Source organism: Leucopleurus acutus (assembly GCF_964270905.1).
Source record: "Leucopleurus acutus genome assembly, chromosome: 13".
NCBI classification, from domain to species: Eukaryota; Metazoa; Chordata; class Mammalia; order Artiodactyla; family Delphinidae; genus Leucopleurus; species Leucopleurus acutus.
In genome coordinates, this window is record NC_139155.1 from 27,170,200 (window position 1) to 27,183,971 (window position 13,772).

The window sequence follows — 13,772 nt, forward strand, 5'->3', positions numbered from 1 at the left end:
TTCTCTTGAAACTTTAATATATGTATGTATATCTAAAATTACTTTCTTTTCCTTCCTTGCCTGTAGAACACTTTAAACTGCTTACCACTCTTCATGCGTGCCATTTTGCCCAGCACTTTTGTTCTATCTTTTCTTAGCCTCACAAATTTGATATTATAATTTTATCCAGTTAACTATCTCCCTCCCCACGTTTGTCATTTTCTTTGCTCATCATTCTGCTAACTGAATACTCATTCCTTTAGATTACTCTGGTTCAACAGTGATGGGCTTTTACTTTCCCTTCAATGTGTTAGGTGTGCTTTCCTCTTCAGGATTTTTGCACCTGCTGTGTCCTGTGCCTTGGAATGCTTTTTCTCTGATATCCATTTGGATGCTTTATTACTTTTTCAGTTACTTACTCAGTTACCTTCTCAGGGAGCTCTACTTTCTTTAAAATTGCAAATCCTCTACGTCTTCACTTCATTTCTTTTTCCATCTTTATTTTTGTCCATTGTGTTCATCACCACATGTCATATTATGTATTTTATTTAATTCTTTGTTGTAAGTTTGATCTGTCAAAATTCACTGGAATTTTATTATATTTATAACTTAAGTTGGGTAGAATTGACATCTTTTCAGCATTTACTACTTTTGCCTAGTAACATAATATATTCCTTAATTTATTCAAGGTTTTTTAATAAATGTACTATCAGTTTTTTTTAATGTAGGTCTTGAAAAATTTTTAAATTTATAACTTTGCATTTCATATCCTTATGTTACCTAGATTCATTTTAAAAAATACTGTTTTCCCTGATAAGTCATTTGAAAACCTATTTGATGTACATAAAATTCAAAAAGTTTTGTTGACTGATTATTATTGGGTCTGATTTTTCAGTGGATTTTCTTTTATTTCCAATATAAAAAGTTCTATCATTTGTAAATTGTTAATGTTACTTTTAAGATTTTTACTGTCTAGGTTCTTTGGAATTCTTTTAAATGACACAATATAATGTGTATTTCATAGGTCTTTATGATCCAGTGTTTCATCTTTAAGTATATTTGTTATTGATTTCTGATAGGTATCCTTTATCATATTAAGAGTTTCTTTCTATTCCTGTTCATTGAGAGGCTTTGTCAGGAATGGATATTATCAAATGCTTTTCTAGCATTTATCCACATAATCATATGGCTTTTTTGTGAACCAGTAAATCTTTTTGTATTGTTTTCATTCTTTATCAATTTTCAGAATACTAATGAGTTGGTTTCCCAATATTTTCTAAAGGAGATCAGTGAGTTGTTTTTTTAAGTATCATGTGCAAATGATATTTAATATATTTGATGTGTTTGACTCTGATGCAGTTATTAGTCTTTTTGCTGCTCACATTGGCTTGTCTTGGGCTACTGGGTTGTTTTCTGTGTCCTTCTGACAAGATTCCAGTAGTCTTTGATAATTTCTTTGCTTTCTGGATAGGATGTTGTAGGCTTATCTTGTGCCTTTTCTACCCCAGACTTGCCAGTTTCTCAGGGAACCTGGGTTCTTTTTGTGGGAAATGGTATTTAGACCACAATCTTTTTATCCTAGCTTTAAACAAACTGACAAATTTTGTTTAATTAAATCTAAAATACTTTCAGATTAATAGTAAAGTTGGGAAGATAGTACAGTGCCATATACCCCACAACCAGTTTCCCATTCAAGCAAACTTTTTACTATGGAAGCATTCTAACTTACAAAGGTAGAGAATTCCCCGTGTACCCAATACCCAGCAGTTATCACCTCTGGTCTTTTTTCATGTATGTCCTCACTCCCCACAAATGATTTTAGAGGAAATTCCATATATTTTATGTAAGTTTTATTCATAAGTATTTCAGTGTGTGAATATAAGGACCGAAATCATCTTAACCAAGTAATTTACTAAATTTATGTTAAACCATTTTTATTTTCGTAGATTAAACTTTATTTGGGTACTTTGAGAGCTTTTGTGTCTGTACTCATAGGAAACATTGATGTGTTACAAAAAGACTCATTATCATCTGTCTTGGGAAATGAGAAAGAATAGGTGGTATACTAGGTGTTTTGTCAGGCTTTTGCCTAAACTTATGGTTGAATGAGTGGATTCTCCTGCTGAAGTTTGAAAAAACAATAATTTGCATATTTTAAAAACTTGTGTTTTGTGTTCAACCATTTTTTCCATGTTTGTCTTCTATCTTGTATTTGATTTTCTGACTCTTATGCTTTTGAACAGTTTAAGGAACAGAATTCCATCTTTTCCTTGAAGAGTTAGTAGAATTTATTTACTAAGCTATCTTGTCTGGACAGATACTTTTGGAAGTGGAGGGGGACAAAGATAATATACTTCTTCTTGAATCAGATTGAGTAATTTATATTTTTCTAGGAAATAACTTACATCTATATCTTTAAGTTATTAGAATATAACAGCATGTGCTGTTCTCTTTGTTTAAAGAAATTTGCTTAGTATTTGTGGTCTTTATGTTTCTTTTCTCATTCTCAGGACCATATTCATTTTCTTTCCCTTTTTTGGCCTGACTTTACAGGCTTCTTGCATTTTGCTTTCTAAGTCATGTTTTCTTGCTTTTATCCTTTAATTCTTCACTCTTTTTGAGGGTGTGTGTTTGTTGTTACTTTTTTCATAGGCAGTTTTTTTTGTTTTGTTTTGTTTTGCGGTATGCGGGCCTCTCACTGTTGTGGCCTCTCCCGTTGCGGAGCACAGGCTCCGGACGCGTAGGCTCAGCGGCCATGGCTCACGGGCCCAGCTGCTCCGCGGCATGTGGGATCCTCCCGGAACGGGGCACGAACCCGTGTCCCCTGCATCGGCAGGCGGACTCTCAACCACTGCGCCACCAGGGAAGCCCTGTTGTTACTTTTTTGCTTCTCGAATTGACTACTCAATTTATTTTAAATCTTGTATAAAATGGAAGCATTTAGGGAGATGGTCTCCCAAGCTTTGGCTAATTTTATAGGTTTTTAAAATGTGTCTTTTTTATTGTTTCTTTTAATAGATGATTTCCAGTTTTGATTTTTTTTAGCTGAGTAGTTATTTTTATCAGTGCATTGTGAGGAAGAGATCCACATCAAGTATCTCAAGTAAAAAGGGATTTAATTATAGGGACTACATGATTTCACAGGAGTACAGGGCCAGGAACTGGGGCCTCCTGTGACTTCTGGAATTGCAGTATCTTTCTAACTGGCCACATAGTTTTTCTTATGGCATCAGCTCAAACATGCCTTTGATGTATTGATTATGTACCTGATTTTTTTTTAATCCATTCTTATTTATAAGTGAAGGTGTAGATTGTTTTAATATTATAGTTGGGATGGGCGATATTAATAATGTGATTGTCAGTTTCCGTCAGCAGCTCCTCTCCCTTCCCCATATTATACATCATAGCAGATGGAGGATTTACAAAGCTGTATTGTTCTTTACCATGACTTTTTTTTTGATAGATCTTTATTGGAGTATAATTGCTTCGCAGTATAAATACTGTTACTTTCTGTTGTACACCGAAGTGAATCAGCCACATGCATACATATGTCTCCATATCCCCTCCCTCTTGAGCCTCCCTCCCACCCTCCCTATCCCACCCCTCTAGGTTATCACAAAGCATCAAGCTGATCTCCCTGTGCTATGCTGCTGCTTCCCACTAGCTAATTACTTTGCATTCAGTAGTGTATATATGTCGATGCTACTCTCACTTTGCCCCAGCTTCCCCCTCCCACCCTGTGTCTTCAAGTCCATTCTCTGTCTACATCTTTCTTCCTGCCCTGCAACTAGGTTCATCAGTACCTTTTTCTTTTTAAGATTCCATATATATGCATTAGCTGACCCACTAGAGCTTCCCCAAATTCTGTGCTATTTTTGACAATTTTATAGCACCTTCAAGTGGCCTTCACTCCTATATGTAATGTTTCAGTTATATAAAGTCCCAGCTTTAAAATTTTTTAATAATTTTGTGTTACTTAAATTTGACAAAGAAAAAGATTGATTTAAATTTCTAGTCTTAATTTATTTAGCTTTTCTTTAGAAATCAGATTGCTTATGTATCTTTTTAAAAATCAGTTATGCCAACATAGTTCTCTGTAGTTCTTGAATTTCCTTAAAGTTAGTCAGCAAATATTTATTGAGAAATTTCTCTGTATAGAGCACATAGCAATTGTAACTGAAGTATTAGAGGGCAGACTTTGGGAGGCAGTAGGATGAACTGGTAAAATCCACTTGAAAAAAATTAGACTAGAAATGTAGACATCAGAGATTGGTGGAAAGTAACAGTTGAAATCCATTCTTGGTAGTATTCATAGCAGGCTCACCTCAGCTGGTGGCTGCTGAAATTGGTTGAAGACAGAGTTAAAAAAAAAAAAAAGGCATCACTTTAAGAAGAAGTGGGATCCAGCAAAGTTTGCCAAGAAAAACATATTCATAGAATTTGATTTAGTAATCTCCTTAGAGAATATCTTAGTAGTGAATGCTAAATAAAGGAGAGGTTTTTTGTTGTTGTTGTTTTAAAATAGAAATGGATGACCAGAAAGATAATGTGACTTGGCCAAAGTCCTAAGTCTTGATGCCAGGACTTGACCTTCAACTAGTGATTGCTGGTGTGAAGCTTTCCACAGGGTACCATTGACTCTCAACACCATCATCTTTGAGCAAGTGCCTGGCAATACTTTATTTTGGCAACATTTTGCAGTGCAAAGACTGTCCTGTCTCCTGTTGTTTCCTTTGCCCTTCCCTAAACTGGGGGATTTCTGTTTTGCTTCAGAATGCTGTGATTCTGCATTCATAGTCGAAAGCCTTTCTCTTTCTTCCTTTTCATTTGTATGTTTACAATAGCTATTAGACCAATTACTTCAGCATTCTTTGCCAAATAAAGTTACCATTGGAAATAAGTATTATGCGACCTCCCAGAAATTCCTTTTTGAGAGTCAAGCTTTAGGGTGCCTTGTACTCTATTTTGTCATTTCTGTAAAACAAGTTTCCTTAAAGTGAAGAATACCTGAAAATAAGTACAAGGAGAGAAGCAATGTATTCTGAGTTAGTTTGATTTCTTTAGAAAGAATCACAGATAGCGTGATTGTTATTAGCGTTGTTAGCGTTCTCCATGATTTAATGTTATTTATGCTACCGTAATATAAGCAGATTTCAATTGAAGTATTTTTTTAGGATTGAGGACTTTGGGAAAGATGCATTGCATTTCTTGCTTGGGAGGAAACTTCCAAAAGCTATCGTAGTCCTTATTATGCATGAAACCTTGACTGTTACTGGTGTGCCATGAGATAGGCCAGAATTTTTCTTGTTTTCCATCTTTGTTGTTCATAGCATAAGGGGTAAGATAAATAAAGTCTTCCTTTTACACATGGGGGAAATGACGCGAGTTAAAGTATAACGATCATGGTATTTGTGATATATGTTGCTATTAGAGTATGATTTAGAGCCGTACTGTCCAGTGTGGTAGCTACTAGCCACATGTGGCTCCCTAAGCACTTGAACTGGTGTTAGTCCGAATTGAGATGTGCTCCAAGTGTGAAATACACACTGGATATTGAAGACCTAGTATGAAAAAGATCTCATTGACACTTAAAAATGACTTTTTTTTTTTTTTGCGGTACGTGGGCCTCTCACTGCTGTGGCCTCTCCCGTTGCGGAGCACAGGCTCCGGACGCGCAGGCTCAACGGCCATGGCTCACGGGCCCAGCCGCTCCGTGGCATGTGGGATCTTCCCGGACCGGGGCACAAACCCGTGTCCCCTGCATCGGCAGGCGGATTCTCAACCGCTGCGCCACCAAGGGAAGCCCAAAAAATGACTATTTTTAAACCACAAAAACTGTTTTCATCCTGAAATAATACTTTTTGATGTATTGGGTTAAATAAAGCATATTATCAAAGTTAATTTAAAATTTATTTTAATGTGGCTACTAGAAAATTTAGAATTATATATGTGGTTCCTATTTCTATTGGACAGCACTGATCAAGAGTATAAAATGGTTGCTAGGATTACAACTTAGTATTCTCTGACTTGTACAATATGAAATTTGGAGACAATATATGAAGTAGAATTATGATACAGCATGTACATGCAGATTACTTTGATATATTTAAATTTGTTTGCATTTTGGAAAACTATCAAGTATTGCCAACAATTAAAACCAGAGTTATAGCAGTTGTTCCTGGGCTGTCAGTGAGACTTAAAAGTGCAGAACGGAGGAATTATGAATCACTGCCAACTGTAGGTGTGGCCACTGCATACTCACCAGGTTGAGAAGGAATCCCAGGCAGCTGTAGAGTGTGCAGCACTGAGGAGGAGGGCTGGGGAAAGTTTCCTTAAGGTTGGTTTCTGAAAGGGCTTTTGCTCAGCTCCAGGTCTTACTCCTCTTTCTGGCCAGATGGTGCATGTGTGGTACAGATAAATCTGACCCAAGTGTGGTTTACCTCTGAGTTCAGAATTGGCTGAAAATGACTTAAGTAGGTGGATTTATGAGGCAGTAAGTGCTTAGAATTTACTAGGTTTTGTTGAATTAAATAGATGGTTCCTGTGAAACAGGAACTACTTGTAATCTTCATTTTACACCCAAGAACAAGTAGGTAGAGTGGCAAGGAGGGTATCTTGCCTTTTAAGATTTATGACCACTCATATCCTTACTCTTCAAAGCTATTTTTCACATTGGATACTTAGCTGAGAACTTCAATCATTTTAGAAGTTTGACTGCTAAATAAGATGTATGTGGTTTTTAGCTTTAATATTTAAAAATATTATTTTCTTATGTTGTATGTTCCTTAATATTTGAGCTGGGGTGAAAAAATTCATTGGATTTTGTATTACAGTTCTGTCTTGATTTTGTAGATTTCTTGCTTAACCTCAGAAGTTTTACAGGTACGTTGTTGCAGAAACCTAAATTTTTTTGGTTAATTGGTGATAATACTATAACAGACATTACATTGTGTATTGGTAGGGCTTAGTTTTGAAGAGGAACATTTTCATTGGTTTAGATTTCATAGTGATAAAGCAAATACGGGTTTACACTTGGGCATAATCAGATAATGAAGTGGTTAGCAGAAACCAATAGACCATAGATTACCAAAATTGAGTACAGCAAAGCATAATTAACACTATAACTTGACTGTAATTGGTGGGGGAGGGGTGGTGGCTATAGAAACAATAACAATTCTAAGTGATATGTGAAAAAGCTGGTTACTAGCACATGCCAGTTGATAGAATGCTAGAAAAATCAGATTTTACAGTAGATTTTAGATAGGATTTTTATATGCTTGAGGCTGACTATTGGCTTATATCCCTTTTTTTTCTTTCCTTTTAGAATATGGTTTCTAGTTTTAGGGTTTCTGAACTACAAGTGTTACTAGGCTTTGCCGGAAGGAATAAAAGTGGACGCAAGCATGACCTCCTGATGAGGGCGTTGCATTTATTGAAGAGCGGCTGCAGCCCTGCGGTTCAGATTAAAATCCGAGAATTGTATAGACGCCGATACCCACGGACTCTTGAAGGCCTTTCTGATTTATCCACAATCAAATCATCGGTTTTCAGTTTGGATGGTAGCTCCTCACCTGTAGAACCTGACTTGGCTGTGGCTGGAATCCACTCGTTGCCTTCCACTTCAGTTACACCTCACTCGCCGTCCTCTCCTGTTGGTTCTGTGCTGCTTCAAGATACTAAACCCACGTTTGAGATGCAGCAGCCATCTCCCCCAATCCCTCCTGTTCATCCTGATGTGCAGTTAAAAAACTTACCCTTTTATGATGTCCTTGATGTTCTCATCAAGCCCACGAGTTTAGGTAAGTGTTAGAGAAATCTGTTTCTTCTGGACAAGAGAGTAAGTAAAGCCAGAGGCCTTCAACTGTTAATTAATGATTGGCTGTTAGTATTATAAAACTGAGGCATTAAAATACCAAATGTTTAAATGTACAAATAAAAAGAAATATTGGCAACCATGACAGAAATCTAATATAAAACTCTTCATTCGTCAAACTTTCTTCTTATAGCTTAGAACTCAAATTGCTTCTGTGTGTATATGAAAAGACACAAATCTTATTTATTGCTGTGGTTCCACCTTTTGATGCTTTTACAAAGAGACTTAGTTTCTGTTTAACATAGCTTTTTAAACTGTTTTCCTAAGGAATAAATCTTTTATACTTAATTTTTTCCTAACATGGCAGAGTTTGACACACGTTTTTTAGCTTTTTGTTTAATAACCGTTGACTGCTTAGAAAATGTAGCAAATTTTATATTATTAAACGTTGATACACGTGACTTTAACAAATTTATACCTAGGTTTATGACTTCTGTGCTGTAATGGCATGTTTTCTTACTGGCTAATGAAATTATTTACAGAGGTATTTGAATTTATTGATAAAATAAATTGTTGGGGAAATTAGCATTTCATGCTTAGTCCGGGAGGTCATTTTCCTTTCCATCCTAGGAAGAACCCTTTTTGTCTCAAGTCATTTGAAAACTCTCTTAAATATATCAATGTGCTTTTTTAGTTTTGTATAGGACTATACTTGTACATCTTGGTTGAACTAGAAGGAAATTTTGAGGGGCAGGGCTGGTTAATGGGGTCAGTATGGCCTGATGGTGGCAGGCCAAGGTGGCTGTGCTTTTCCCAGGCCCTTTCTCCTTGCTTTGTTTTTGTTTAACAAAACTGAGCCAGGGAGGTAGAGTAATGCATTTTATTCCTTCATTACATTCATTCTGAAATAAGGATTCTGTGTGTGTTCGCATTTGTGCAAAGTCCTTTGAGTAGAATTATTGCATCAAAGAGTAAGGACTCTTGATAACATATCACTAAATTAGTTTCCAGAATAGCTGTGCCAGTTTAAATTCCACAAAGTGCGAGAATGTCTCTCGTTGCACTTTTTACTTCCTGCCTTTATTGATCTTTGCAATTTCGGTAGATGGAAACTTGTATCTTGTTTAGATTTTTCATTTTTAAAATTAATAACAGGAACAAACATTTAAAATGTTTATTACCCAGCTGTGTTTCTTTTATGATTTTACTTTCATTTTTAACTTTTTTTTTAACCAGGTTCATTTACCTGCTTAAAATGTTTCCATAATTTATTTTTTTGTTCCTCCTTTTTTCATGGTTTTTGGTTCATACCAATGTACATACAGTGTCATGGCTCATTCACATGTTTCTTAGGAGTTATTGCAAATTTATTTCTTCGTGTTTAGAGAAAGAGTCAGACGAGTAATGTGCTTAGGTGACCCTACCTCATGGAACTCCTCAGGAATATGGCTAAGGCAGGACTGAGCATAAGAGGCCATGTGGGGTTCTGGTTACAGGGGAAGGTGTTTCAGAACCAGATCGAATGCCTGGAAGGAAGATGACTGGAGATGGAGAGAAGATGCAGCAGCATGTCTTCTCTGCTCCTAGTGTCAGCGGTGTGCCAAGCAGTGAGCTCTTAAGAGGCTTTGTGCCTTGCTTTCCATACTTTCCTTTGTTCAGAAACAGAAATAGGAATTTTCTTACTTTTCTGTATTCTTCATAGAGTTTCTCTTTCATTAACCTCAATTAAAGGAAGGTAATAGGCTTTTTATAAATTTACTAAAATAAAATTTTTGTATCTCATGTGGCTTAGATAAAATAACGCCAGAGGCATTTTTTGTTGAAGAGTGGGTAAGAAGAAAACCTGCCTTTTGCTCACAGCTTACATTAGAATGTAAGAAATCCATAAAACCTCAGAGCTTATAAAGTAACTTTTTGCTCCTGAGCTAAAAAATTGTTGACTCATGTATTTTTCAGGAGTTCTGCCTATCATTGCTTTTATAAACTTTATAAACAGATTTTGTTTATAACAAGGCTTAAACATTTCCTTATCCTGCCTTCCCCAAAAAGAAAAAAAAAAGAATTTTCTTAATGTATATAGTCTTATTATTTCAGATTGATAAAACAGTGATCTAAAAAAGGCTGTTTTAGACTTTGAAGTAGAAAGTTAAAAAATCGGCGTAATACCATATAATCTGCCAAATAAAAGTGGAAAAATTTAATCATTTCCAGTAACAACCTTCATATGAAAATATTTAGTGTCATGATGTCTAAAGCAATGCAGTGACATTTAGAAATTGCCTTAAGTTTTAATGATTTGGTTATATAATGTTGAAAATACTTGTAAAAATTAAAATTTGGGGTAAATCCATTTATCTGGAACACTGTTATGGAGAAACCTATTTACATTTGGGAACTGAGAATTAAATTAGCCTCAGGAATTGAAAGAGAGAACAAATCCGTATTTCAAAGCACATATTCTTTACATCCGTGGGCCAGTCAGTGGCCCACGATTTAATATGTAGTTGATTAGATGATTTCTAAGCCATCAACATACTGTTGAGCAGGAATTAATTAACAACATGGGAAAGATTGAAAGAGCCCTGGTAGAAAAAAAACAAACAAAAAGTCAAAAAATGTCGTTCCAAAACCTCTTGGGAATATTGAAACCAATAGTCCTTTAGTATTGAGGGAATCGCTGTTACAGCAAGATGCATGTATTGATGCCAAATAAAACCCCCAAACAACCACGACGAGTATATTCTATTTAAGAAGATACATTATTACATAGTTTTGCAGTTTGGCTTTATTAAAATTGTTTAAATAAAATTATTTTAGCATTTAAAATGACAATCTGTGGCATCTAGAAAGCATGAGTGTACACAGTAATACTAAGTGAGGTTCTCTATAGCTGAGGTTTTACTGTAACAGATGCATAATCCCCTAATCTGAAAACAGGCTAACAAAATCTCTCTTCTCTTCCCTTAAATAGCTATTCTAATTTGCTCTCACAGGCAGTATTTTTGTCTTTTTTTTCAATTTTCTGTTTTCTTTCTTCTCTTCTTTTTTTAAGATAATTTCTTGTGGTGATGAAATCCTTTCTCTTTAAAAAGTTTGTCTGTATTCAGTCTGTACAAAAGAATACATAAAAAAACATTGTTATAAAGAATATCCATGAATGAACACCTGTGAAACCACTGCACAGTTTTTAAGAAAGGAACATTGCCAGTATCTTTGAAGCCATTTCCTTGCCTTTTCCTTTTTGAGTTAAATCACTATTCTGGATTTTGTGTTTCTCTCTTTTGCTTGTTTTACCATATGTGTATAAAAAAATGTAATGTTTAATTGGATTGCTTTTGAAATTTATATGATGGTATACTGTGTATATATTCTTCTGTGGCTAGCTCTTTTTGTTCACTCTGTTTACAAACATCTACATGTCGATATGTCTAGCTGTTTGGTATTTTGTGAAATACCTTCAAAGTATTATGAGTCTTTGATTCCTTAAAATTTCTTCATTGTGCTTTTCAGATTACAAAAGTAATTTATGCTAGTAATTGAAAATTCAAACATAGAAGTATAACAAAAAGGGAAAGTCCCTCATAACCTCATTTATTACTCAGCTTGAGTCATGTCAATAATTAACTGTTTCTCTGCGTATTATGTCATCTTTTTTCTCTTCCCCTTCATTAAACAAGGCTCTTCTAACCACAGAACCACTGTGCCACTTTTCTGGTGGAGGTAGTAGGCATTATTCTACTTGTACCACTGTGAAAAGTGCCCTCTGGAGTTCTGCGCCTTGACAATCTTTCTTAACTGTATTTCTTAGAAATATATTGTACATCTGTAGATTATAGTAAGTCTGTTATCTTGTAGATGTACCATAACTGAACCAGTATCCTGTTGATGTACATTTTCAGTTGTTTTCAGTTTTTATTATTTATTCAGAAGTATTTTAGTGTATAACATATCTTGGGCACTATTCTTGCAGTCTTAGAAACATTGCTGCTGTGAGCATTTTTGCATATGTGTTTCTGAATACTTGCGTTGCATATTCATGAAATATAAATGCCTAGATATGACTATTTTGGGTCAAGGAGTATGATTATTTAATATTTTGATATTCAACTTTTGTAGAGAAATTTTGGTTGCTTCAGAAGCATCATAGCAATTTATACTCCCAATAATGTATGAATGTATTATTTTCCCTACACCTCATCAGCATTGTGTTGTTGGTCTTTTCATCTTTGTAATCTGATAGGTGACAAATTAATGAGCGTCAGCATCTTTTCTTATTCTTAAATTTCTGAATATTAGGAAATACTCATTAAGCCTCTGGGTGTAGTTAAACAGGTTTAAAGTGATATGCACATTAATGTAAAGCCATTAAATCACTTCACAATCTCACTTCTAAAGAATTTGGATAAATTCATTTCTGTTAACTCAGTTAACAAGTATATAATGAGGATTTAATTTGGATATGGTCATGTAGCCTAATTGTGGAGAAGTCAGAAGTATGGAGTGGGCTTTAGGAATTTTGCTGTTTAGTTGGAGAGAGAATATTAACATGAGAGAAAAGTAGCAAGCAGTTATATGCTTGTATGACGAAGCCCTATAACTTGTGAACCTAAAGCTCAAATACTGCATTGGCCTAATGAATGAAGAAGTTAATCAAGACTTTTTGGAGTAGGAGGGACACTTGAGGGAGCTTTGAAGGATGAATGTGCCTGCTTTGAATTGATGGAGTGTGTCGGAGAGTGGGCATCAGGAAAGGTGAGAACTGTGAGTAGTCACAGGAGTAGAAATAAAAATGACACAGTTGTGAGACCTGACAGTGAATAGAGCAGGACTTGGGGAGACACTGGAAATGTAGATTTGTTAAGAAAGAGTTGAGGCCATTGTTATGGAGGTTCTCATAGATAAAGGAGTTTAGACATGGTTCATTCACAGATAAGTTCTGCTTAGCATTTTTCAGCAGAGGAATGGTGATGAAAAAGTGGTGCTGAGGATTACCAGCTCTGCACTTGTGTTCTCATGAGGGACTGGCAGAGAGGCAGGGTTGTTCCTTCATTTGTACAAAGTAATAATAGGTTTTGAGTAGGATGGTGGTACTGAAAATAGGGGGCAGCCAATAAGAAAATTAAGAAACAAAACAAAACAGGACTTAATGACTAACTGGATATAGGGGATGAAGACGGAGAACTGAGATAAAGGAAATGAATGATTTCTGTGATTGAACAATTGGTAACAATTCTCCTTTTTTCATAATTCTGAATTAAAGCCACTGTTTTACAAGAAGAGTGAAACCTCAGTGCTCTGCCCTCCCCAAATGATCTTTGCAGCTGTTGTATAGGGAGAAAAGTATTTTAGTATTAAACATCACTGATGATTATTAATACAGTGATTGTTTCTGTATAGATAAAATTCTTCCAGGTGATTCAAGTTTTCTATATTCTGTTTAAATCTCATAAAATTAGAAAAATTTTGCTGTGTAGATGCATATTCAGTCAAGTGTTCATTGAAAGCATTCATTGTTTTAATGAGTACTAGAACATCATTGAATCTGTTAAAGTTCTTTGAGAAGAAAATACACTTCAGTTTTTAATAATACACTTCTGAAGGATGACTTCATTAGATAATCTTTCTAAACTAGCTAATCATCTGTATGCCGATAATTATTTTGTGTCTTAATAAGTCTCCCAACCTAGAAGTTTTAAAATTTAATCTTATATGAATGCTCTGTGTAATTGAATATAAAGTATTGAAAATAAAACACAACAACAAAAGAAACAAAACAAACAAGAACAAAAGAGACCTGAATCTTGGATAGAATTCTCCTGGGGGGTGTTTTTGACTTCCTCAGACTTTTCATTAGATGATACCGTAGTCAAGGATGAAATATAATTTTAAAGGTTGTGTTTTTTATATTTTTATATATATATATGTATATATACATATATATATATGTGCGTGTATATATATATATATTTTTTTTTTTTTT

General features: G+C 35.0%; 1 protein-coding gene across 5 annotated transcripts in view; it reads left to right on the top strand.

Moving 5' to 3' along the window:
- Positions 1-13,772, top strand: part of PIAS2 (protein inhibitor of activated STAT 2) — a 94,943-nt gene that overhangs the window by 16,815 nt on the left and 64,356 nt on the right. For all 5 annotated transcript variants that reach the window (XM_082852698.1, XM_082852695.1, XM_082852696.1 and 2 more), the window contains exon 2: positions 7,304-7,778. In XM_082852698.1, the coding sequence (XP_082708824.1) occupies positions 7,304-7,778 (475 nt within the window). The remainder of the gene's footprint in view (positions 1-7,303; positions 7,779-13,772) is intronic.